Genomic DNA, 22,499 nt, shown 5'->3' with positions numbered 1-22,499 from the left:
GTGGCGATTCTCTTTATTGAGGGGAGAGCAACTGGCCCTCTCCATCCCCAGCACAGCATCCTTCCAGTGGCTGTTGCTGGTGTCTGTCTTATAATTGTTTCGTAGATTGTAAGTCCTTTGGGGAGAGGGAGCCATCTTTATTATTTGTATCTATGTAAACTGCTTTGGGAACTTCTGTAGAAAAGCGGTATATAGATGTTCATTCATTCTCTCTGGCTCAGCTGGGGAGAAACAGAGAGTCTTCTCTACCATACTACGCAACATCCTCCATGTTTTATGCAGCTGCTCCAACTGCTTTTATTTTAGTTTACCCCTGTTGGATGACTATTTTCTAATTTTTTAATCATTTATAAACTTTCTCCAGTGCTCCTAGGTGGATGAACCCTCTGCATTCCCACAAAAACACCTTGCATCTCCCCAAAGAAATCTCTCCAGAATGCCTGTGGGCCTCCTGGGCAAGTCTCCAGTGCAACTCAAAGAAGGTACTGGTTTGGGGTGCCTTAGGCAAAGTCGGATTTAATGCCCTCCCACCCCCAGTCAAGAAGTATGAAGCCCCGGCTTTAACTTGAGCCTCACAAGCTGCTCGTTTGCCAGGTTGAAGGACCAGCCTGTGCGGGTAACCAGTGAATGACTGCTCTACGCTGGTTCAAGTTTCCCGGTCTATTATGTGGACAAAACTCTAATCCTTCAGAGATGAAAAGATGCTGTGGATCTGGACATTCAGCTTGAGACCGTTTCTTTATGGAAATGAAAGCCGAGGCAGGCAATTCCTATTCAAGAGAGGGAATGCAGCAGCTGAGGAGGCTAGTTGAGGAGGCTAGCAGCTGAGGAGGCTAGCCACCTAGGTCTGACTAATAGATGGCCCAGTCCCAGCTCAAAGAGTTAAAGCCTGCACAGAGAGCTTAGAGAATGCTACTGAATCCTTTGGGTCTTGCCTTTTACAGATGCCCACAACATTTCCTGATTGTTCAGCACAGAGCCAAGTTCACTGGGGGCAGAATCCCTTCACCGCAAGGTTACTTGGGCCCTATTTCAGCCCGTGCAGACCAGCCTCCACTCTCATTCGCTGGTGTGACGTGGCAGAATACCAGGAAGGCAATTGACCAGGACGGGTCTCTTGAAGCCCTTTGACTTACAGGGTTAAATAAGACATCTAGTTCCAAGTGGATCACGCCTTTTGAAGGAAGTTCCAAATCTTTATTCTTCAGCATGTAGCAACTTTGCTGCCCATTTCGAATCTGCAGTTGAGAGAGGAAAAGATCAATCGAGAACAACATCTCCAGCTCAGCCTAAAGCGGTACTGTGCTCTTGGGATTCAACCGCCTCTTTTTGTTGCAGGTGTAGTCTAGCCCAAGGAGGACCTAAGAACATAAGAACAGCCCTGCTGAACAGGAAGCTGTCATGTAACAGTTGCAGGGGAGTAACAGCAGGAGATGGGGCATGCCCTCAACTCTTGCTGTAGGCTTCCAGTGGCATCTGGTGGGCCACTGTGTGAAACAGGATGCTGGACTAGATGGGCTTCCTTGGGCCTGATCCAGCAGGGCTGTTCTTATGTACTGAGTCAGACCCTCGGTCCATCTAGCTCAGTATTGTCTACACAGACTGGCAGCGGCTTCTCCAAGGTGGCAGGCAGGACTCTCTCTCAGCCCTATCTTGGAGATGCTGCCAGGGAGGGAACTGGGAACCTTCTGCATGCATGCAAGCAAGCAGGTGTCCTTCCTAGAGTGGTCCCATCCCCTAAAGGGAATATCTCACAGTGCTCATATGTAGTCTCCCTTTCCAATGGAAACCAGGGCAAACCCTGCTTAGCAAAGGGGACAATTCATGCTCGCTGCCACAAAACCAGCTTCCCTCCCCAGGAGGCATCCTGCGTCCCACAGCGGCCCCCCACCAGATGCCTCTGGGAAGCCCACAAGCAGGAGATGAAGGCCTGCCCCCTCTCCTGCTATTGCTCCCCTGCAACTGGGATTCAGAGACATTCCAACTGTGGGTCTCCAGATGTTGTTAGACTACAACTCCCATCACCCCTTTGGCCGTTGTGGTGGAGGAAGATGGGAGAGTCCAACATCTGGGGACCAAGGGCTGAGAAGCCAGAGCTAAGCCAGCATTCCAGTGAATCGTCCCTTCAACTGCATAGACAAATGGCGTAACAAACGGGTACAGAAACATTTCAATAAATTACAGATCCAAATATCAGGCATCCTCGCCTCAAATTGTACATGTGCTTTTTTTTATGGTTGCAAACCTGAAATGCAACCAAGCAAAAAGGTGCCCTGGAATTCCAACAGCCAACGGGAGATCATTAGCTCCTGCTATTTACAATCTAAAATAGCTCTTTCCCCTTCCAGACAGCAGGGGGGAGGGGGGGAACCATCACCTTCCCAAATAACCCACAAAGCAAAATTAATACCCCCAAATCATGGTGAAAATTGAACGTTTCCTCCCCAATGAAAAGCCAAAGGCTGTGCTATGTAGAATCTGGAGAACCGTTAATTGGAAAAATAGACACAGAATAAAAAGCCTCCTTTCCCCCCCTAAACCAACAACCCATTCCTGAAAAATAGCTTCAGCCAGAATTTTGGATGCACTTTCGAGGTTCCAATTTGTCTGCTGGCCTGGCTGCATTAAATATCTTTGCAGGGGGGAGCGGGGGGGGGAGCCATTCCTCACTCAATTTGCAGACTGGCTCATCACAAGAGGTGTCCTCCATTTAGATTTTTAAAAAATGACAGCAAAATGCCCTTATTATACACGGTAGGATAAGTATTGATTAAACATTTGGCTTTTGCTTTTTTTTTTTAAAGCAGGAGGGCCAACTAAATTCTAAACAGCAGTGACATAAAAGCTGTCACCTTCCAAAAAGCTCCATTGGGGGAACAAAATGTTCAGAGATTAAAAGATAATGGAGGAGATCTGAGGGCATGAAATTGCAGCCACATGTAAAGGGGCTACGGCAACAACAGTGTTAAACTTAGCACGCACTCCACAGTTGGGCAAGATGGAAGCCACTTGGTCACTCAGTCACGCTTCACGTCCTGTGCGCTAAGCAGGACTAACCGGTGACATCCTTGGGGGGTCACGTCCAAATGACTTGGGAAATGAGTTGTTACTCTCCTGCCCCCGGGAGGCTTTTCACACGGGGCTTTTAAAGCCCTTTAACTCGCATCTGCTCCAGAATGGAGGGGGTGCGTTCACCTATAGGCTAGATCCATCCCAAAGTCCCTCCGAGTTATCGGGGAGTGGTTCACACACAATTTGGGTTTTTCACTGCACGTTAAGAGTGTAGCCCAATTTATATCTGGTGTAAAAGATCTACTTTTGCATCGGTTTTTTGGGGACAACTCCGAGTTCGCGGTAAAGCTTCCCTATAAACTCACAGTAAAGCCTGCTGTGTGTTAAGAGTTCCAGCAAAAACACAAAGAATCGGAAAAAGAATCAGAAACAACTTTATTTGCTAGCCACCCCACAAAAATATTGTTCTCTGGGCAACTCACAACAGAGTATTAACATAAAAACCCCAACACATAACACATTATATCACAACAGACCAAAAAAAGGGGGGGGAGAGAGATACAAAACAATTTAAAACTTTTCAAAAATCACTTTTAAATTTTGATTTTTAAATTTGATTTTTAAAAGGCCTGAGTGAACAAAAAGGTGGTGTTTAAAAAACAAAGTGATGAAGCCAGGTGAACCTCAATGGGGAGGCTATTCCATAAATGGGGAAATAACTCATTCTTTTTCCAAGCCAATTTGAAATCAGAAGTTACCAGCTCATAGGACATAGGAAACTGCCTTCTACTGAGTCAGACCCTTGGTCCATCTAGCTCAGTATTGTCCAGGGGTGGAGCCACCATTGTGCGAAGGGGTTCAAAGAACCCAGGCCACCAATGGAAAGGGCCGCCAAAGCCTGCAGGGTGGTGTGCTCCAGAAAAGCCCCGAGCGAACCCCCCCTGGCCATGCCCTGGAGAGTCCTTAGCAAGCTCTCCCCTGCCCTTTTCAGGCAGCATTTGCTGCCTGACAGCCTTTATTTCCCTTTCTCTCCCTCCAGCGAGGGAGAGAAAGGGAAATAGATGTTGTCAGGCAGCAAGCGCTGCCTGAAATGACAGGAGAGAGCTCACTCAGGCTCTCTGGAGCCCAAGCCATGCCCCATGCATGTGACATCACGCACACAGGATGTCGCTAGAGGGCCTGCCGGGTGGGACCAGACCCAGGCCGCCGTTCGACTGGCTCCACGCCTAGTATTGTCTACACAGACTGGCAGCAGCTTCTCCAAGGTTGCAGGCAGGAGTCTCTCTCAGCCCTATCTTGGAAATGCTGCCAGGAAGGGAATCTGGGACTTTCTGCATGCAAAGCAGATGCTCTACGACTGAGCTATGGCCTCATCCCCAAGTACACAGGCAGCTGCTACCTACTGAGTCAGAACATTGGTCTCTCCATCTCAGCATTCTCTGCACTGACTGGCAGCAGATCCCTAAGGTTCCAGGCTTTCCCAGTCCTACCTGGCCACAATCCCTGGCATCTCAAGGTAGTGCTGGGAAAAGACTCTTTCCTGAAACCTCAGAGAGCTGCTGCCAGTCAGTGCAGAGATTTCGGAGACAGACAGACAAACGGTCTGACTCAGTAGAAGGCAGCTTCCTATTTATTTTATTTTTTAAAAAACTGTTCTTAAAGCTTGGACAAAGACGCCGGCCAGGCCAGAGAATTTGGACTTTGCCTCAAACTGCAGAAGAGCTCCCCCCCTCCCCCTTCTCCGACGGCCTCATTTCACGAATCCGGAGGGACACTTGACAAATGTCTATAAAATCAAGAGAAAGTGGAGCGCGGGGGGGCGGGGGGAGAAGAGTCAGAATCGAACACCTTCTCCCTGTCAGCCCCCACAGCCGGCTGCCGCACGCATAGACCATTTGGCAGGCACTGGTTCTCCAAGAGACCAGCTGCTCACGCTGCTCCCGTCCAGTAACATCAGGGATACGAGGACTCGGGGAGAAATTAAGAGAGTCATCAAAAATTGAATAAAAGATGTTAAGGAGTTGTTCCTTCCCTGTAAACATCAAATGGTTCGCCGCACGTAGCGGGCTTTGATAACCATTAAAAAAGAAGAAGAAGAAGAAGCATCCAATGGTTGCAGTGCCCAGAAAGGGGGCTGAGGAACACAGCCTAGAAGTCAAGACCTCTGTGAGGAGGAGAGCGGGTCTTGTGGCAGCAAGCATGAGTTGTCCCCTCTGCTAAGCAGGGCCCACCCTGGTTTGCATTTGGATGGGAGACCAGTATGTGTGAGCACTGGAAGAGATTCCCCGTAGGAGATGGGGCTGTTCTGGGAAGAGCACCTGCAGGCTTGCAAGGCAGAAGGCTCCAAGTTCCCTCCCTGCAATCTCCGAGACAGGACTAGAAGACACTCCTGCCTGCAGCCTGTAAGAAGCCGCTGCCAGTCTGTGCAGACAATACTGAGCTAGATGGACCAAGGGTCGGACTCAGTAGAAGGCAGCTTCCTATGTTCGAATGAGAACTATGGACATTTTCAATGTAGTTTAAAGCAGACGGCGGAAAACCTGAGAAGCAACTGAATGGGGGTGGTGGGAGGAAAGGCACTTTTTAAAATAGAGATGTAGGTTATTAAGTTTGGTGGGAAATGAGTTCAGTAAAATGTAGTGGTGGGTGGGGTCTCCTGAAATGCTTACATGGGGATTCCGCGCCCCTGATTTAAAGCATCCTGTCTCCAAGACTGAAAGAAAGACAGGCCATCTTAAAAGTGGTCAGAACTGATTAGACCACCACTTTTTAGTTTAAAAAAAATCCTCATTTGTTTCTGCCACTTATTGAGCTTGCAAGAAGATTTCCTAGAGGCTCTCCGCAACATTAACCCAAATGCATCTCTTTAGTCGCCTGCCTTTGCACGCATTGGTCAAAGTGACATAGGCAAAACCTCCAGCACGGCTACATTTGCCGATCAGGGCTGGAACGGCACACAGGACAGAGATCAAACTTACCGACAGCAAGGGGATGGCAACTTTCCCCAGGAAATCGGGTGGCTTGTCTCCATCTTCATCAAATACCGTCACTTCTAGGTCATCATGGATGTCTTTAACAGGGCTGGAAGGTTAACAGAGAGGGCTGTTATCCATCTCCTACAGAAATGAGTGAACATATATTTTTGACCAATTTAGCCCTGGTCATTTTGAGTAACACAGGAACATGGGGAGCTGCCATATACTGAGTCAGACCATCAGATGTTGTTGACTACAACTCCCATCATACCCAACTGCCATGGCTGTTGGCTGAGGATTTGGGAGTTGTCAACAACATCTGGGAATCCCTTAGAGGGAACTTTGGTACCCACCAACTGTATCTCCGCCAGTGATTGGCCTCCAAACTTAACCATAAGGCTCAGGTGGGTTCATATGCGTGGAGGGAATTTTTAATTAGATGCCGCTGTAGTCTTTGGACTGAAGAGCAGCTTCTAAACATTTGGAACAGATAAATAAGTGAAATTCCAGAGTTCCTGTTGCAACAAATCTACTTACAAAGTGAAGACCTGGTTCCACTCTGGATTGAGGTTTTTGTACACGGTGTAGCTCTGGAGTCTGCTGTTCCCTAGCTCTAATACACAGAACGGGTCGCTTTTGCCTGGGAAGGAAAACCAGATTTTATGTTTAAATCATCTGAACACTTTTTTTAAAAGCGCGCGGGGGGGACGGGGACGGACTAGCCAGTATCTTGATCGCCTGCCAGATTATGGTCCCTATTACAAACCCTCTGCAGCCTTTTCGGAGATGCATTTTTTGCCGAGTCATATTTAGCCACATGCTAGAGAATATTTCAGCCACTGTCAAGTTCTGCTCTGCAAGTTAGCAGAGGGCAAGTAGAACATGGCTTTGCTGCAGGGAAACTAGAGGCTCTATGACAAGCCGACACCATATCCTTAAGAGATTAAGTCTTCTGCACGCCTCCAATAGAAGCAGCTAAAGCAGTCCTCAGATTATTTCATTGTATGCGTGCAGGGCTATTTCCATACTATCAGGAATGCCCTTCCCCTCTCCAGGGCTCCCAAATGGGAAGAAAGAGCCCTATGCACATCTAGCTGGGTGTATTTTTGCAGTGGCAGCCCCAGACCAGGGCTGCTCCCCATGTGTACACCCTCCTCCCCTCTTTCTCCGCCTTCACCAAATGCTGCCCCTACCACACACACCTCCCCCTTTGGCCGTGGCAGCAGTCCACCACATGGCACACGCACCCTCCTTCACCTCCAGGCTGGTTATGAAAAGGGAGGAAGCAGAAGAGGCCAAGAGATGCTCTATAGAGAGCATCTCCATTGCCCTCTCTCATGTCCTCTATCACTTCCTTCCCCTTTTCATTACCAGTCCAGCAGTACATGGGGGAAAGAGGTAGAAGGGAAGGTGTGCTGTGTGTGTATGTGCATGTGCACATGCACACTATCCCACCCCCAGTGTTTTTCTATTTTTCATAAAAAAGACCAAAAAAGAAGAAGAACAAATCAATTCCTATTCCAGCTCACATCTGTTCTAGTAATATCTGCTACACACTGAAACAGGAATAAATTTAGAGCAAAAATAGTCCATACCTGAAAAATCTGCAGCTAACAGGTCAACAGCTTTCAAAACTTTAACTTGTAAGAAGCCAACGTCCTTGATGTTCTTGAAAGAGTTCCTTATACCCTGGGGGAAGGGCGGGGGAGATAGGAATTTTTTTTTTAAATGATTTAAGTCACAAGCTTAATACGTAAGGTACAATTAATTTTGTAATCACAATCTACATCCCCTTCCACTCAAGGCTCTCTCACTCTTCTGTCATGCAAATAAGAAACTTAAGACTAATTTATTTTCTGATGGCAACCATACTACAGTTGTCTATTTACAGCAGTTTTAATTGGCCTTCAGGATGGCCTTATGCAATGCTGGAGGATTGTGACTGTGCACACATCTTGTTCAACTGCCAGTTCTATCTCCTGCTTGTAATGGGGGCCCATTCACACAATTGTTTGAATCTAGGTTAAATATGAGTTACCCTCATCAGCAGGATTGTGGGATACCATGCTATGGTATCATGAGATACCGTGGGACTGTGGGATACCATGCTACCAGCACCAGGGGGAGAGTGGACCCTCCACCAACCTTAAAGTTAGCCCAACCCCGCCATCAAACTGGTCTCCGCCAGGGAGGTTGTTTTTCATTTTGGGGTGTGTCCCCCCAATTTCTGGGGATCAGGGGGTCATTTCCAGGGGTCCCCTTCACTCCTCTTACTGACTCCTGATTATTTGGGGGGATTTTTTAAAAACCTATTTTAAAACTGTATTTTGTAATCCTTTTGAGACCAGGATTCCCCTAACCTCGTTCGCCATTGATTTCAATGGCTCATCTACCACAAATTGACCAATTGCGAGGTTTTCCAAGAACGGAACCCTAACCCCAAGTATGTAAGAACCACTCCTATATTTTGGGGGGTCCCTGTTATGCTTCCAATGTACATAAGCACAATGCAGTGTGCGAATATCCCTAGAATGTATAGCTTAATCATACTGGCCATAATATTTGGTGTGTAGTAATTCTGTCATTCCCACCACCACCACCCTACCCCAGTCAAAAGCACTGCCATTAGGATCTGGGTGTTGGCGCCATTTTCTGTCTCTCTTGCCTTCCCCAACTTTCCAGTTTGCCCTAGATAAGAAGAAAGTGGTCTCCAAACTCACATAGCGCTGAGAAATCTCCTTCCTCTCATTGGGGTCTCCCAAGGGGCACACACACAAATCAGAGATAGAAACGCCCAAGCAGGGGGAGACGGAGATCACCATCAACAAGGACCCTGGCTGTTTCTCCAGGGGCAATTCCAAACGATTTCCCTGTGGGGTCGGGAGCGCAGAAACATCCACTTTGCATCTAACAAGCAAAAAGTGAACTAAGTTAATGCACCGCCAGAGATGCCTTACATCGCCAATGGTGTGTGCAGCTTGGGCGCCATGCAAAACACTTAGTAGGGCTTCTCCAACTTGGGTCCCCAGAAGTAGTTGGACTACAACTCCCAAGGGCTTTCAGTTGTGGTGGCTGGGGATGATGGGAGCTGTAGTCCAACATCATCTGGGGACCCAAGCAATGCTCCCTCTAACAGGGATTCCTAGATGTTGTTGACTACAACTCCCATATTCCCCAAGCAAAAGCCTTTGAAGCTGGGGATTCTGGGAGTTGTAGTCAACAATATCCAGGAATCCCTGTTAGAGGGAACATTGGACCCAAGTTGGGGAAGCCCTGCTTTACCCAATGCTTAGACTGAGGCTAATAAAGAGATCATGTGCTACAGCCTCTGCTTGACGGCATCATCTCAGAAAGTAAGGGATTGTGGATGGCACTGGAGGAAAGAACACTTATTTGAAAAGCACTCCCATATCCCATCATGCACAATAGAATTACAAGGAAGCAGATTTCAGCTAGACAGGAGGAAGGATTTCCTATCCAAGAGTGGATCAACAGTGGAACTCTCTGCCTCATGAAGTGGCTGGGCCTCCTTTGCTAGAAGTGTTCAAACAGGCCTAAAGTCTATCTAGTCCAGCATCCTGTTTCCCACAGTGGCCCACCAGATGATTCTGCGGAAGTGTTTTCCCATTATTTTCCAAAGAATTTTTCTGGAGGAGGCAGCTCTCAAATTTGTGGGGGCAGGAGGAACCCTAATCATTATCACCTTCAACATGCCTTTTCTTTGAGAGTCAGTGAAGCACAAAGGAAGGCGAGTGGGGAATTGGAATGAGGGTCGGTGCTTAAGACCTGTCAACAAGTTTTTTTTTGTTTAAACAAAAAAATTGTTAAGGTGTTTTCTTAAGAGGCAAAAAAATTCCTCCAGGGTCCCCCAGGTAGGTTTCTTCGAGGTAAATGGGGCGTGCGTTTCTCCCCCGACTGATCCCTTTCCAGTTGTACAAGCAGAAAAGCTGGCACCTCTCAGCAATAAATTCTAAAAACTTTCTAATTCTAAAGAGACGTTTTTGGAAGGGAGCGTGCACCAAATCTCTCTGCCCTCCCCCAAATATTTAAGCTCACTTTATGCAGGGGACAGGGAGCCGCTGGTATGAAAGGGGAGGAGAACTGGCCTTGCAATCGCCAGCATGAATTGTCCCCTTTGCTAAGCAGGGTCTGCCCAGGTTTACATTTGGGTGAGTGACTACACGCAAGGTGAGAGTGCTTCTGCCAAGATGGTTCCTGCTGTAGTGCACCTGGGCATAAATTAAAAGCAAAAGAAATCCTTTTTCTCTCTGAAAAACTGTTTTATTCATATGCAAGTTTAAATAGATCAAAACTGCTGTGGTTAATCAACTATGCCTGTAATCCCATATATACCTAATATGGAAATAAGCCTCATTGGCCTTAGTAGGTCTTAAAGGTAAAGGTGAAGTGTGCTGTTGAGTCAGTGTCAACTCCTGGTGACCACAGAGCCCTGTGGTTGTCTTGGGTAGAATACAGGAGGGGTTGACCATTGCCAGATATAGCTGTTTCTCATAGTCTGGGAAACACACCAGTGGGGGATTCAAACCGACAACTTTCTGCTTGTTAGTCATTTCCCTGCTGCGCCATTATGTGGCTTACCTCACAGTCATTGTAAGTTTTTTTAAAACTGTATTATATAATCTCATTTGGATTACTGTAATGCGCTCTACCTAGGGTTGCCTTTGAAAATGATTCGGAAGCCTCAACCCGTCCAGAATGCAGCTGCCACCTCCACATGGGTGGCCGTAGACTTGATAGTGTCGCTGCACTGGTTGCCTGTTCACTCCCGGGTCCAATTCAAAGTGCTGGTTCTCACCTACAAAACCCTTATGGGCTTAGCACCTGTCTATCTCCAGGATCGCCTCTCTCGGCTGGTTGTACCCTGTCCTGTGAGTTCTTCTCAGATGGCCCTCCTTAATGTCCCGGGCCCTGGTGTAGTGTGTGGTGTCTTGGCCCGTTGGAGGGCCTTCTCTGTGGCTGCCCCTCTTCTTTGGAACACTACCCCCCCCTCCGATTTGTTCAGCCCCTTCTTAAGATCCACCTGTTTCGCCAGGCATTTGCCCTTTAATTTGTATTTGTTTGTTTATTTATTTTGAATTGGTATTGGTACTGTTGTTGTTCATCACCTAGAGTCTTTGGAGGTGGCGAATATAAGACATTTTAAATAAATAAATATAGAGAAAGCTGCCTTATACGGCCCCATACCAAGGGGCATTCCTTCCCTTCCCCTCCCTTCTAGCTCAGTATTAGCTAAGCCAGGGGTTCCCAACCTGTGGTACTCCAGATGTTGCTAGACTACAACTCCCATCATCCCCAGCCACAATAAATTGTAGCTGGGTATCATGGGAGTTATAGCTCAACAACATTTGGAATACTACAGGTTGGGAACCCCTAGTCTACACTGACTGGCAGCAGCTCTCCAAGGTTTCAGGCAGGAGTTTTCCCCAGCTCTAATTGGAGATTAGGGATGTGACCGAACCTTAGTTCGTGCACCAGTTCGGTGCCGAACCGATTCGGGTGAGGTCCAAATTAGTTCAGCACCACTGCTAAGGGGGAGAGCAGTGAGCGGGACCTTTAAAAAGGAGCTGGGCAGGTCCTTACCTGCACTCCACTGTCCCATGCATCTTCGTGCTGCAATGGCACTTCCCTCCCCCAGAACCCATGTGTGATGCCTCCACACACATGGTGTCCACACATGCTCATTAGCACAAGAACGGCTCTCCTCTCTGGTTATTACTCAGCCTTGTACTCTGGGCCTGCTGGCCTCTGTCCTTCCCGACAATTGTGGTAATATTTTAAAAATGCAAACACACCAGTCACTTCTGAATCGCTGGTATTCCCCTGCTCAAAAAGGGTATGCTGGTCATGCATCTCTGCATCACGAAACCAATTCAGACTATTCTGTTTTAACTTACATACACTCAACTTCTTTAAAAATTTAAAAGGGCATTTAAAATGTGTGTGTGTGCACGTATATATATGTGTGTGTGTGTGTGTGTGTGTGTGTATATATATATAGAGAGAGAGAGACAGACAGACAGAGAGAGAGAGAGAGAGAGAGAGAGAGAGAGAGAGAGAGATCCAAAGATTGAGGAAGGGAAGAAATGGCTAATAAGTTCCTGCTAATTGAAGTCATCAGGAGAAGGAGGGTAAGCAGGGTTCTCTCCAGTCCTGAAGGATTCTGGCACGAACTTTCCAACCCATCTGGGACCACTTAAGCCACCAGCAGAGACTTGATTGCACAGTTTTTGCTCAGGAATTTCCAAACGGAGTCCACACCTGCACCAAGGCAACAGATCCCCTCCAAGACATTTGTGCACTTCCAGCACAAAGTAATTGAATTTAGCTGAAGGAACCACATTTTTTGTTTTAAAAAAAGGAAGCAGCGAACACCTTGGTAAAGCTCGAACACATATTGAGTTTAATGTGCAAATCCAGCTGTTTAATTACTTGTGTGTCTAATTGCTTATACAGCTCGGTGCAACGCAACTATCTGCCTTGCCCTCCCTCCTCACTGCATGTCGGAGGGAATGGGAAAGAACCCAACAGTTGCTCCAGCTGAGGACTGGAGCGCACCATAAACTCGTTACGGAGATGCCTCCAGAACAGTCTCCCCAAGGTGAGGGACCCTCACCCCGGCTATAACGTCTAGGGCTATTTACCCTATGAATTGTTGCCGATATGTTGTGCGTCTCCATCCCTCCAACAGGGGCAATTGGGGATGTGAAATGGGGAACATTGAAACTCACAGATTGAAGAAGTCAGGGGTTCTCAGCCTTGGGTTTCCAGGCATTGTTGGACTACAACTCCCATCGGCCATTGTGGCTGAGGATGATAGGTGGTGTCAACAACATCTGGAATCCAAGGCTGAGAACCCCTACTCTAATTCGAGAGCTGGGTGCACACCTGATATGTGCTCATCTGTCAGTTAAAACCAAGATCGGAGGTGCCATCCCTGATTGATATGTTCTTATGAGGAAGTACTTTTTCCACACAATGAATAATTAATCTATGGAATTCTTTGCCATGTAGTGATGGCCACCAGCTTGTATGGCTTGAAAAGGGGCTTAGACAGATTCATGGTGGACAGGTCTATCAATGGCTACTAGGCTGGTGGCTGTGGGCCATCTCTAGCCTCAGAGGCATGATGCTTCTCAATACCATTTGCAGGGGAGCAACAGCAGGAGAGAGGGCATCATGCCCTCAGCTCTTGTCTGTGGGCTCCCCAGAGGCATCTGGTGGGCCACTATGTGAAACAGGACGCTGGACTAGATGGGCTTTCTTGGGCCTGATCCAGCAGGGCTGTTCTTATGTTCTTATTGTGTAGGAGGAGAGCTGGCCTTGTGGTAGCAAGCATGAATTGACCCCTTTCCTAAGCAGGGTCTGCCCTGGCTTGCATTTGAATAGGAGACTCCATGTGTGAGCATTGTAAAATATTCCCCTAAGGGGATGGAGGCCGCTCTGGGAAGAATACCTGCATGCAGAAGTTTCCAAGTTCTCTCCCTGGCGTCTCAAAGATAGGGCTGAGAAAGATTCCTGCCTGCAGCCTTGGAGAAGCCGCTCTGTCCTCTGGAAAAATCACTCACCTCATCCATGCAAAACTGCCAAAATGCCACCCCAGTTTTACAATCCACAAATGGGGAAGCCAAAATGAGGGCCATTTCCCTTCAGCCCTAAAAGCGTATACATTTCCAGAATCAACAAAATCAAAATCTGAGATTAAGCCACATGTTTGCTTTCCATGTCAACTTAATAAGTATTCAAGGCTTTAAAAAGAAAACTTAATTTTTTTTAAGGAAAGAAACTTACATTCCCAAAACTTCTTCATGCTTTTTGTTATCCTTTCCCCAGACCTCAATCTCCAACACATCCTTCCTGTCAGAGAAGTAGTGAAAATCAAACGGTTCCCTCCACTGTGGATTTGCACTCTTAACCACTGTCTAGAAAACAGGCAGTTATAAGGTTTACTTTTCATTAAAACAGTGCTTCTTGCATACAAACTTTCAATCTGCCAAACACAAAACACAAATAAATACAACAACAATAACTGATACTTGGAACCTTTTTCAGACAACAGCATTTGTGATGCTTTGTTCCACAAATCAGGAGGGTATTCATATTGATATGGCTTTCTGATGCAAGAATATGCTCTGTGGAAGAGCTGGGGCGGTCTTTCATGAGGCAAGGGGAGGCAGTCCCCTCAGGTGGCAAATTATTGGAATGCAGGCAGGATGGCAAAAAGTCCCTCCTGCACTGCCACTGGGGTAGTTCTTTGGGATCACTCCAAGCCTTGCAACTGTGCAAGGAGAATATCTCCTTGCTCCTTCAAAGCTTTCAAGAAGCATAGGAGGGGGAAGGGGGAAGCTCCTTCCTCCCTGCTCCCTGTACCTCTCAAAGCTTGCAAGGATCAGGTCCAAGAGAGGGCTGCCTCCCACCACACCAGGTTTGTGACACTTTGATAGCACAACTTCAAATCCTGTTAAGTAGCTTTTTGCCTACCCTCTCAAGATTTCTAGTTTTCAATATTAAAAAATACATGTTAAAATTAACTTTTCTTCTTGTACCTACATTGATTTTTCCAGGGTATTTTTTTCTCTCAAGAAAACGGTTACAGTTCCCTCCCCTACTTTGCTTGCAAAAGGTCCCAGGTTCAATTCCTGGTAGCATCCTCCAGGAAGGCCTAGGAAAAAGTCCTGCCTGAAACCTTGGAGAGCTGCTGCCAGTCAGTGTTGACAGTAATGAGCTAGAAGGACCAATGGTCTGACTCGGTAGAAGGCCAGAGAATGTACATGGGGGTGGGATTAACAGTCCCAGTGCCATGGGAGATTATACAGATGCTGTGTCTCTTGTACTGGCAAGTTAGGGGTAGATTGAAGGCCAGACTACATAGGTACCTACATTTCCCTCTTAGGCCAAAAAACAGATGGAGGGGGCAGAATAAGGGCCTGGGTAAAGGGATAAACACCCCTCCACGCCGACGGCTTTGGGGGAATTGGCAGCTCCTTCCAGCTGCATTACAGCTAAAAAAGGAAGTTGGGAGATGTAATATATGAAGCACCTTTTATGGGGTCAGATCAATGGTCTACCTACCACACAGCTGTGCATGCAGACCAGTAGAGGATCTCCAGGGTTTCAGACTGGGGTTCAGGTCCTACCTGGAGGCACCAGGGATGGAACCCAGGACCTTCTGCATGCAAAGGTGCGGACTCTACCGTGGTCTAGGCCCCTTCTCAAAGATATGTCCTGGTACTCCCACAGAATGCATAGCACAACCCTGGGATGAGCATTTTCCCTTCCCGTGCGTAGTGACTTATCAGTGCAGCATACGGAGAAATTAAGCAGAAGCGGGCCGTCCGAAGAGGGCCCCTTCAGAAAAGGGTAGACCTCATCCCTCCAGGGTTCCACATGTCGCACCTGCATGCTTACCTTGCTCTTATACTTCTCATCCCCCATCTTCAGCAAAACAAACATCTGCGTCACGGCCCCGCCAGGGATATTCTTCCCTTCCAGCAAGGCAATGGCCACGGTTGCATTCCACAGTTGGCTCTTCTGCAGCGAATCCACCAGCCTGGCCGGTCGGATGAAGCTTGCCTACAATCAAGACCACCAGGACCGACATTATATAACACTTTTTGAAATGGACATCAGCGACACACAAACCGTGGGGTGGTTAATCCCACCCCCTTATCTGCACCCCACTATTTATGAGTGGCATCGCCAGCAGAAGAGCGGCCCTGATCCCTCTCGCTGGCATCCCCCATGCGGGATGTCCATGTGCGTGACATCACAGGCAAAGGGGGGGCGTGGCCCGGTCTTCTGCAGGCAAGCAGGCACTCTTCCCAGAGCGGCCCCAACCCCAGAGGGGAATATCTTGCAGTGCTCAAACATGTAGTCTCCCATCCAAATGCCAATCAGGGTGCACCCTGCTTAGCAAAGGAACCAATTCATGCTTGCTACCACAAGACCAGCCTCAGTCAGGGAAGCTGCTCACCCTCTCCTCCCACACATTAGATTGTGAACCACCAGGGACATTTTTCTATGGGGCGGTATAGAAATGTAAAATATCTATCTATCTAAAATTTTATTTAAAGCACGGGTTCCCAACCTCAGGTACCCAAATGCTGCTGAACTACAACTCCCATCATCCCTTCAGCCTCAAACAAGAGCTGTAGTCTCACAATACCAGGGGCCCAAAATCGGAAACCTGAGCTTTCAAGCATCCATGATTTTTGCAGTCCTCCCTACACAGACCCATGGATTTCCACATAGTCACAAGATTCAATTTAAGATATGGAACCTGACTCCCTTTGTACACAAGCCTGAGAACTCCCACCTTTAAAAAAGAAAACGAGATTCGATTCATAAATCCAGCTGCGGTCTCTCTCTCTCTCTTTTTAAAGGGGGTTTCATCTCACAGGCCAAGGGAGTACAAGCAGAAACATTCCCATGGACCAACTTCAAAGCCCCAGCAGAGCTCTTCCTCCCTAAAAGCAGCAAACTATTTCAAAACTCCGCTTTCTCTTTTTCTTTCTTTCTGCCGTTCCTTTTTTTTTCCCCAAAAAAAGAACTTCCACCAAGGCTCAAAGAGGTCAAGCCTACAATCTGCCAATTGCCCAAGAAAAATGGCCATACTTCCGTGAAATATGCTCTAGAATAATTTTGCAGCTTGGGATGTCCTAATTTTTTCGAATTGGATGTTTGTCTTGGACGGGCTTCTTTCTAACTTGTCCATAAAACAGGCCCACTTAAGCTCTGTGAGGCCTGCGCAAATGGAATCCGAGGCTGGCCGTTAGAAGGGGCTGGGAGATTACTTCCATATGGCAGAACAGCATGGGAGCAGAGGGGCCAGGCCCTATAGCAGGCTGCACTTGGCTAGGAGCTCCTGCAGCATCCGCGGACACTCGTTGGGCTACCCGGGAACATCTGGATTATTGCTTGTAATGTCCCTGGGAAATATCCACTTCCCATCAAAGCCCTTTATCTATCTCCACTGTACTTTGAACATTTTAGTGTGCAGTGCAGGCTTGTTTGATGTGCAGAACTCGCTGCGTTTAAATCCAAAGCGGTCGCCTTCCTCCCCACTGCCCCTTCCCCCCTCTCCCCGCAACAGCCGAAACCCCAGTCTGGTCTCTCTGGCCTTTCTCCTTTGTGGGAAGGGAGCAAAGAGGAGATGGAGGCGGCCGGTTCCCAAAGAGACAAAACAACTCCCCCATGAAGACCGCGGGATCTAAGACATCTTGGACCGATTCTGGAATTGCAAGAAGAGGAGTATTTTAAGATTCAGCAGGGTGGGGGGGGGATCAAAAAGGAAACAAAAACAGAGTTGTTGTTTTTAAGAAAGAAAGAAAGATACAAGGAGTCCTCCAGTTTGGAGGCCGGAAGGAGCAGAGAGGAAACTCGGAAACCTTTGAGCAGTGTCATCAACTTATTTACCCAAATTGGCAACGACTCTGAATTTAAGACGACCCCCTTCACTCAAAAAGGAACACATTGTGGAATTAACTCTTTACGGTTTCACACACACGCTCAGAGAAGGCCACGGAGTGAACCGAAAGATGCTCGAATCAAAAACGGAGCCTCTTTCAGCATCCCGCATCCTGACAGGCTAACAAAGAGACCTGTGAGGAAGGCAAAGCAGCAATGCAGATTGAAGGCATGTCGGAGGGGGAGGAAAATGCTCCTCTTTCCAGCTCTTCTCATTAGGCAGGGAGACCATTCCACAGAAGCAGCACTTTCCCTGTGGGAGCCAGGCGAGGAAAGCGAGAGGCGGCAGCTGAACCGGCGAGCAACGGCTCGCGACCCCGTGGCAACAGAGATGCGCGGCTCTCCGAAACATTCAAGGAGCAGAGCCGCGTCTCCTGCCCAAAGGGCATTGTTGGAGACAGCCAAATAAAGTAAGGCGGCCAGCGAGGGAGGGGGGCCGAGCGGAGGGACGGAGGCACACAGACAGCGATTGCTTTGCCTCTCCTCGCAACGGCTCCTCAGGCCCACTTGGCAGCCAATTTAGCCAATCATTCGGACAGCAAGGTGGCCCGCAAATTTGCTGGGTTTCTGCATACACACACTGCAGCCCACGTCGCCTTTTCTGGAGCAGATCCATTCACCGACCCTGCACACCAAGTTTATTCAGCTGCCTGAGGACACCCCACCATGCAAGGGTCCCAGGCACCTGTGCAAAGGAAACTTGAGATGCAGTATTCTAATGAGGTCATGGGCAAGCGGCTGCTTAGAAGCAAAAACTGGGTCCAGAAAGGATCAGAGGAATTCTTCTCTCTCTCCCACCCACCCCGGCCTCCGTTTAATAGAAGCTAACATACTACACCTAGTACTGCTCCACTACAAAAGGGAGGAATCCATTCCAGAATATCAGATCTCGGCACCCAATATCGTACGGTGCTCACATGTAGCCTCCCAGTCAAATGCAAAACCAGGGTGGGCCCTGCTTAGCAGAGGGAAACATTCATGCTTGCTACCACAGGACCAGCTCTCCTCCCCAGTCCAGGGGCATGGTCCAACACAGGAGAGCTCCAGGGGGGAAACAGATCAGGGTCCGGGAGATCAGAGGAAGGAGTGTCGTCAGAAGGTTGCAAGCCGAAGAAGCAGGACCAGAGTAGAAGGATCACAAGCAGGCAGGCGGGGAGGCTAGCAGGGGGTCTGGTCCAAGTTCATGCTCTGGGCCAAGCCCTCACAGAACACACAAGCTGCAAAGACTGAGGAGCTATACTTGATCCAGCTTTTATAGGGCCGGGTAGACAGTGATTGGTTGTTCAAGTCCGCTGACCGGCATGGTCAGTCAAATCAACATGTTCTGCAGTGTATTTTTATTTAAAAGTCTGTGTTGTAATTTGTTGTGTTTTTATCGGGTGTTTCTAATGTTGTGTTGTGAGCCATCCAGAGATCAATTTGTTATGGGACGGCTATCAAAGTCGTTTTATTATCGCTACTATTGTCATGGCCGATTGACCAGCAAAATATAAGGACTGGCATTGTAGCTTAGACCACTGAAGCTCAGTCTTTCCTGTGACTGGCACAGGAGAGAAGGGACGGTGTACGAGTGTCCTGGGAGGAAGGCAAAACTCTGTCCTGCAAGAGGTGTGGAAGGGCCTCCCAAGCAAGGTTCGCCGGGCTTCATCACTTTGTTCTTTTAGATGCCCGGTAAAAGAGACCTTTTTGTTCGCCCAGGCCTTTTAAAGTTGGGTTTTTGAATTCGGCTTTTCAGATTCTATCTGATTTTTAACTAATTTAAAATGAGTTTTTAATGCTGCTTTGTATTGCATTCTGTATCTTCATTTTCATCTTTTTAATCTGTTATGAATGAATGTGTTATGTGTTTTTATCGTATGTATTAATCCTCTGTTGTGGATTATCCATCAACAATTTGTTATGGGGTGGCTAACAGATAAAGATAAAGATGATGATGATGAAGAAGAAGAATGTTGTTGTTTACACCGTCAGACCAGTGTTATTGACTGGTTTGTTTTATCCAGACATTGAGTCCTTCCCAAGGACCTGGGATGGCTGAATTTTATTATCAATGTTGTTGCTGTTATTATTATAGATATCGTTGCAGAATATTGGCTGTTCCCAGTAATGTTGCTTTTTGTAATTAGCTGATGGTGATTTCTGTGGTCCATATTATTATTATTATTATTATTATTATTATTATTATTAATTATGCTATTTACCCACAGTCTACCAGATGTTATCGACTGGATTTGGTACTTTAATTATCGGGCCCTTTCCAATTATTATTATTATTACTACTAGTGGACCTGGGCACAGAGCATCTGCACATCTAGTTGGGCCCAGCCGTCCCTCCCCAATGCCGCCACTGTCTCACCCCGGGGGGGCAGGGCCAGGCCATCCCGCCGCCACCACCTTCTTCCACCTTGCCATCCTCCTCCTCGGGTGGCGGGGCTTTGCTCACCGCCCACCCTCCTCCTGCCACCCTCTCGTCCACTGCCCCAACCGCCTCCTGGTGCACGCTCCTCCCACCCACCCTTGCGCATGTCACCCCCTCTGGGCCTGCCATTGGTCCCCCCCTCTGGGCCCACCCCCCTGCAATGAAGGCGGAGCTTGACACATCCCCACGCACCCCCTCGACAAGAATTATATAGATTATCGTGCCCTAGACAGCCACTGATGAACGGAACCAAGAAACTCAAGGGCTACTAGATTTGCCAGTGGAAACCCGTGCCGTCCAGTACGGCGATTCTTATGGTGCATACTAGGGTAGATGTCTCCTCGCCTCGTTTGGGGAGGTACTAGCTCTCCTTTCGAGTCACTACTGGCACTGTTAGCCCAGCACTTTTCAGAAAGAGGCTACATTCCAGGAATACGCCTGGAATCCGTTACACAAATGGACAGCAGAATATTGAGTTTTTCTTCCTTTAGACCTTGCCAGGAGGAGCTGGCGGGGGCAATTCAGCCGTGCCAACAATACAGCTCTATTAGAGAGCTTTCCCCCTCCCTTCATTTCTTCCCGGTATCTTGATCCAGTCCATCCACATATCTTCTGCCCCATCACGCTCCTCCTGACCGCTCTTCCATAACCTCTCATGCCTTCCCAAGACACCCATATTCCCCGAGCTCACAATTTCTCTCTGCAGCCTTTATGTTCCACCACAAAAAGACAGAGAGAGAGAGAGAGAGAGAGAGAGAGAGAGAGCGCCCAGACCATTTCCACAGCCGGCGTTTCCTAACTAAAGATAGTTATTGATGTGCAATGCTGGTGTTTTAGTGCGCCAGCAGAATCAATAAAGCAGGAAATACTGCTTTGTCAGGTGTTGCCCAAGAAGGCTTTCTGGGAAATTCTTTACTGCCTCTCGGATGGCCACAGACGCTTTTTCTTCCGAGAGTGCTCTGGAGCCTGAACTCTGCCTTGTCTGGAAGCACTGACGCTCTCCTACCCTCTAGTGATGGCAACTGAAAAAGACAAGAGAGTTCCTTGCAAAAAAAAAATGTACAGTGATCTCCCTTTGACCTCTCCGAATTTCATTTTTATTAAAGGATCTGAAGACTTGCTGGAAACCAAGCAGCCTGCCAGGCAAAATTAAAGCTTTCTCTGTGCAATTTCAAATCCAAACACTTAAAAATACACAGAGAAGGTATGCAAGGAAGCCACTCAAGAGAAGGGCTTGACACAATTTTGGACTGCAAATGCCAAGGCATAGCATCCTTTCAAAGCCACTCCAAGACCAAAAAGGATCCAACAGCAAGAGACAGACAGGGAGAGGGGGGCGGGCGGGAAGGAGAACAGTCGTGAAAGAAAATAAGAGAACCCAATGGGATTGAGACTGTCCCAGTTTCCAACTGTTTCGCTACAAACCCAAGTGTGTTGAATGGTTTGATGCCATCAGCTGCTATTTAGCCAATAAATCAGTTAAATACGCTCATCTGGTTGTAGAGAGCATCATGAATGGTCCCCTTTGCTAAGAAGGGTCCACCCTGGTTTGCATCTGGATGAGGAGCTACATGGGAGACCGGTAAGATATTCCCCTTAGGGGGTGAGGCCCTTACTCAGTGGAAGAGCAGCTGCTTGCATGCAGAAGGTTCACAGGTTCCATCCCTGCCAGCATCTCCAGGTAGGGCTGGGAAAGACTCCTGCCTGAAATCTTGGAGAGCTGCTGCCAGTCAATGTAGACAATACTGAGCTAGACAGACCAAGGGTCTGACTCAGTATATGGCAGCTTCCTATGTTCCAGAAGGCCCCTCGTTTCAGTCCCCCAATGGCTCTTGCTAATGTCTCCATTAATTTCTTCCAAAATTGTGAGTCCCTTTCAGGCAAGGGGTCATCTACAGGTCATTGTGACTGGGGATGATGGAAGTTGTAGTCCAGCAACATCTGGGGACCCAAGTCTGAGAACTCCTGCTAGAAAGCAGGCTGCACCAGAGGAGACCTCGGCCCAATCCAGCAAGGCTCTTCTTGGGTTTTTAAATAATAATAAAATCATCACCATCATCTTTATTTGTTAGCCGCCCTGCAACAAAATGTTTTTAGCTACCCTAGGCATCTTGTTGATTTCTAGCTATGCAACAGAGCATCAAAATAAGACTTTTGGGCTTTTATGGATCAGAAAAACACTGAATAAAATATACATAGTGGGTTGAATATGAGTTACCTTAGGTGTAGAGCGCTTTCTTAGGTTTGCCCATTTCTGCTGGGAACATCCCCATCGATGCGACATGGAGAATCAAGAGGAGGAGGAAGGAGAAGAAGAAGGTGCAAAGAGGATTGGGATAGTTAGTAATCCAGATACAGGTGTCATCTTTGAGAAGACTCAACTAAAGCATGCATTTTTGGCCCTGCCAATGGAAGAAGGCCCCGTTGCCATTTGCTTAAACATTATTTTATTATACCTCCTTTACCCCACTCTTTCTCCAATGGTCTTATTTAAGCTGGCTCATTTGGTGCTTACAACGACCCTGCAAAGGAGGTTGGGCTGAAAGAGAGTGAGTGGTCCAAGGTCAGCCAGTTAGCTTCTAACCCATGGCTTACCACTCCCAGCCCAA

The 22,499-nt window shown here is 47.8% G+C and overlaps 1 protein-coding gene across 6 annotated transcripts in view; it reads right to left on the bottom strand.

Annotated features, from left to right (window-relative positions):
- MCTP2 (multiple C2 and transmembrane domain containing 2) overlaps positions 1-22,499 on the bottom strand; it is a 97,120-nt gene that overhangs the window by 40,638 nt on the left and 33,983 nt on the right. For 2 of the 6 annotated variants that reach the window (XM_053271681.1, XM_053271686.1), the window contains exons 9-16: positions 22,109-22,147; positions 15,402-15,578; positions 13,797-13,927; positions 8,708-8,894; positions 7,583-7,676; positions 6,525-6,627; positions 5,991-6,093; positions 1,137-1,238 (exon numbers count right to left, since the gene is read on the bottom strand). In XM_053271681.1, coding sequence (XP_053127656.1) covers positions 1,137-1,238; positions 5,991-6,093; positions 6,525-6,627; positions 7,583-7,676; positions 8,708-8,894; positions 13,797-13,927; positions 15,402-15,578; positions 22,109-22,147 — 936 coding nt within the window. Of the gene's footprint in view, positions 1-1,136; positions 1,239-5,990; positions 6,094-6,524; positions 6,628-7,582; positions 7,677-8,707; positions 8,895-13,796; positions 13,928-15,401; positions 15,579-22,108; positions 22,148-22,499 lie in introns of those variants that run through there. The other 4 variants (XM_053271683.1, XM_053271682.1, XM_053271684.1 and 1 more) reach the window with 4 other exon arrangements.

Source organism: Hemicordylus capensis, chromosome 10 (genome assembly GCF_027244095.1).
Source record: "Hemicordylus capensis ecotype Gifberg chromosome 10, rHemCap1.1.pri, whole genome shotgun sequence".
Taxonomy (NCBI): domain Eukaryota; kingdom Metazoa; phylum Chordata; class Lepidosauria; order Squamata; family Cordylidae; genus Hemicordylus; species Hemicordylus capensis.
Note: the sequence above shows the minus strand (reverse complement) of the source record. Positions and strands in the feature narration are given on the sequence as shown.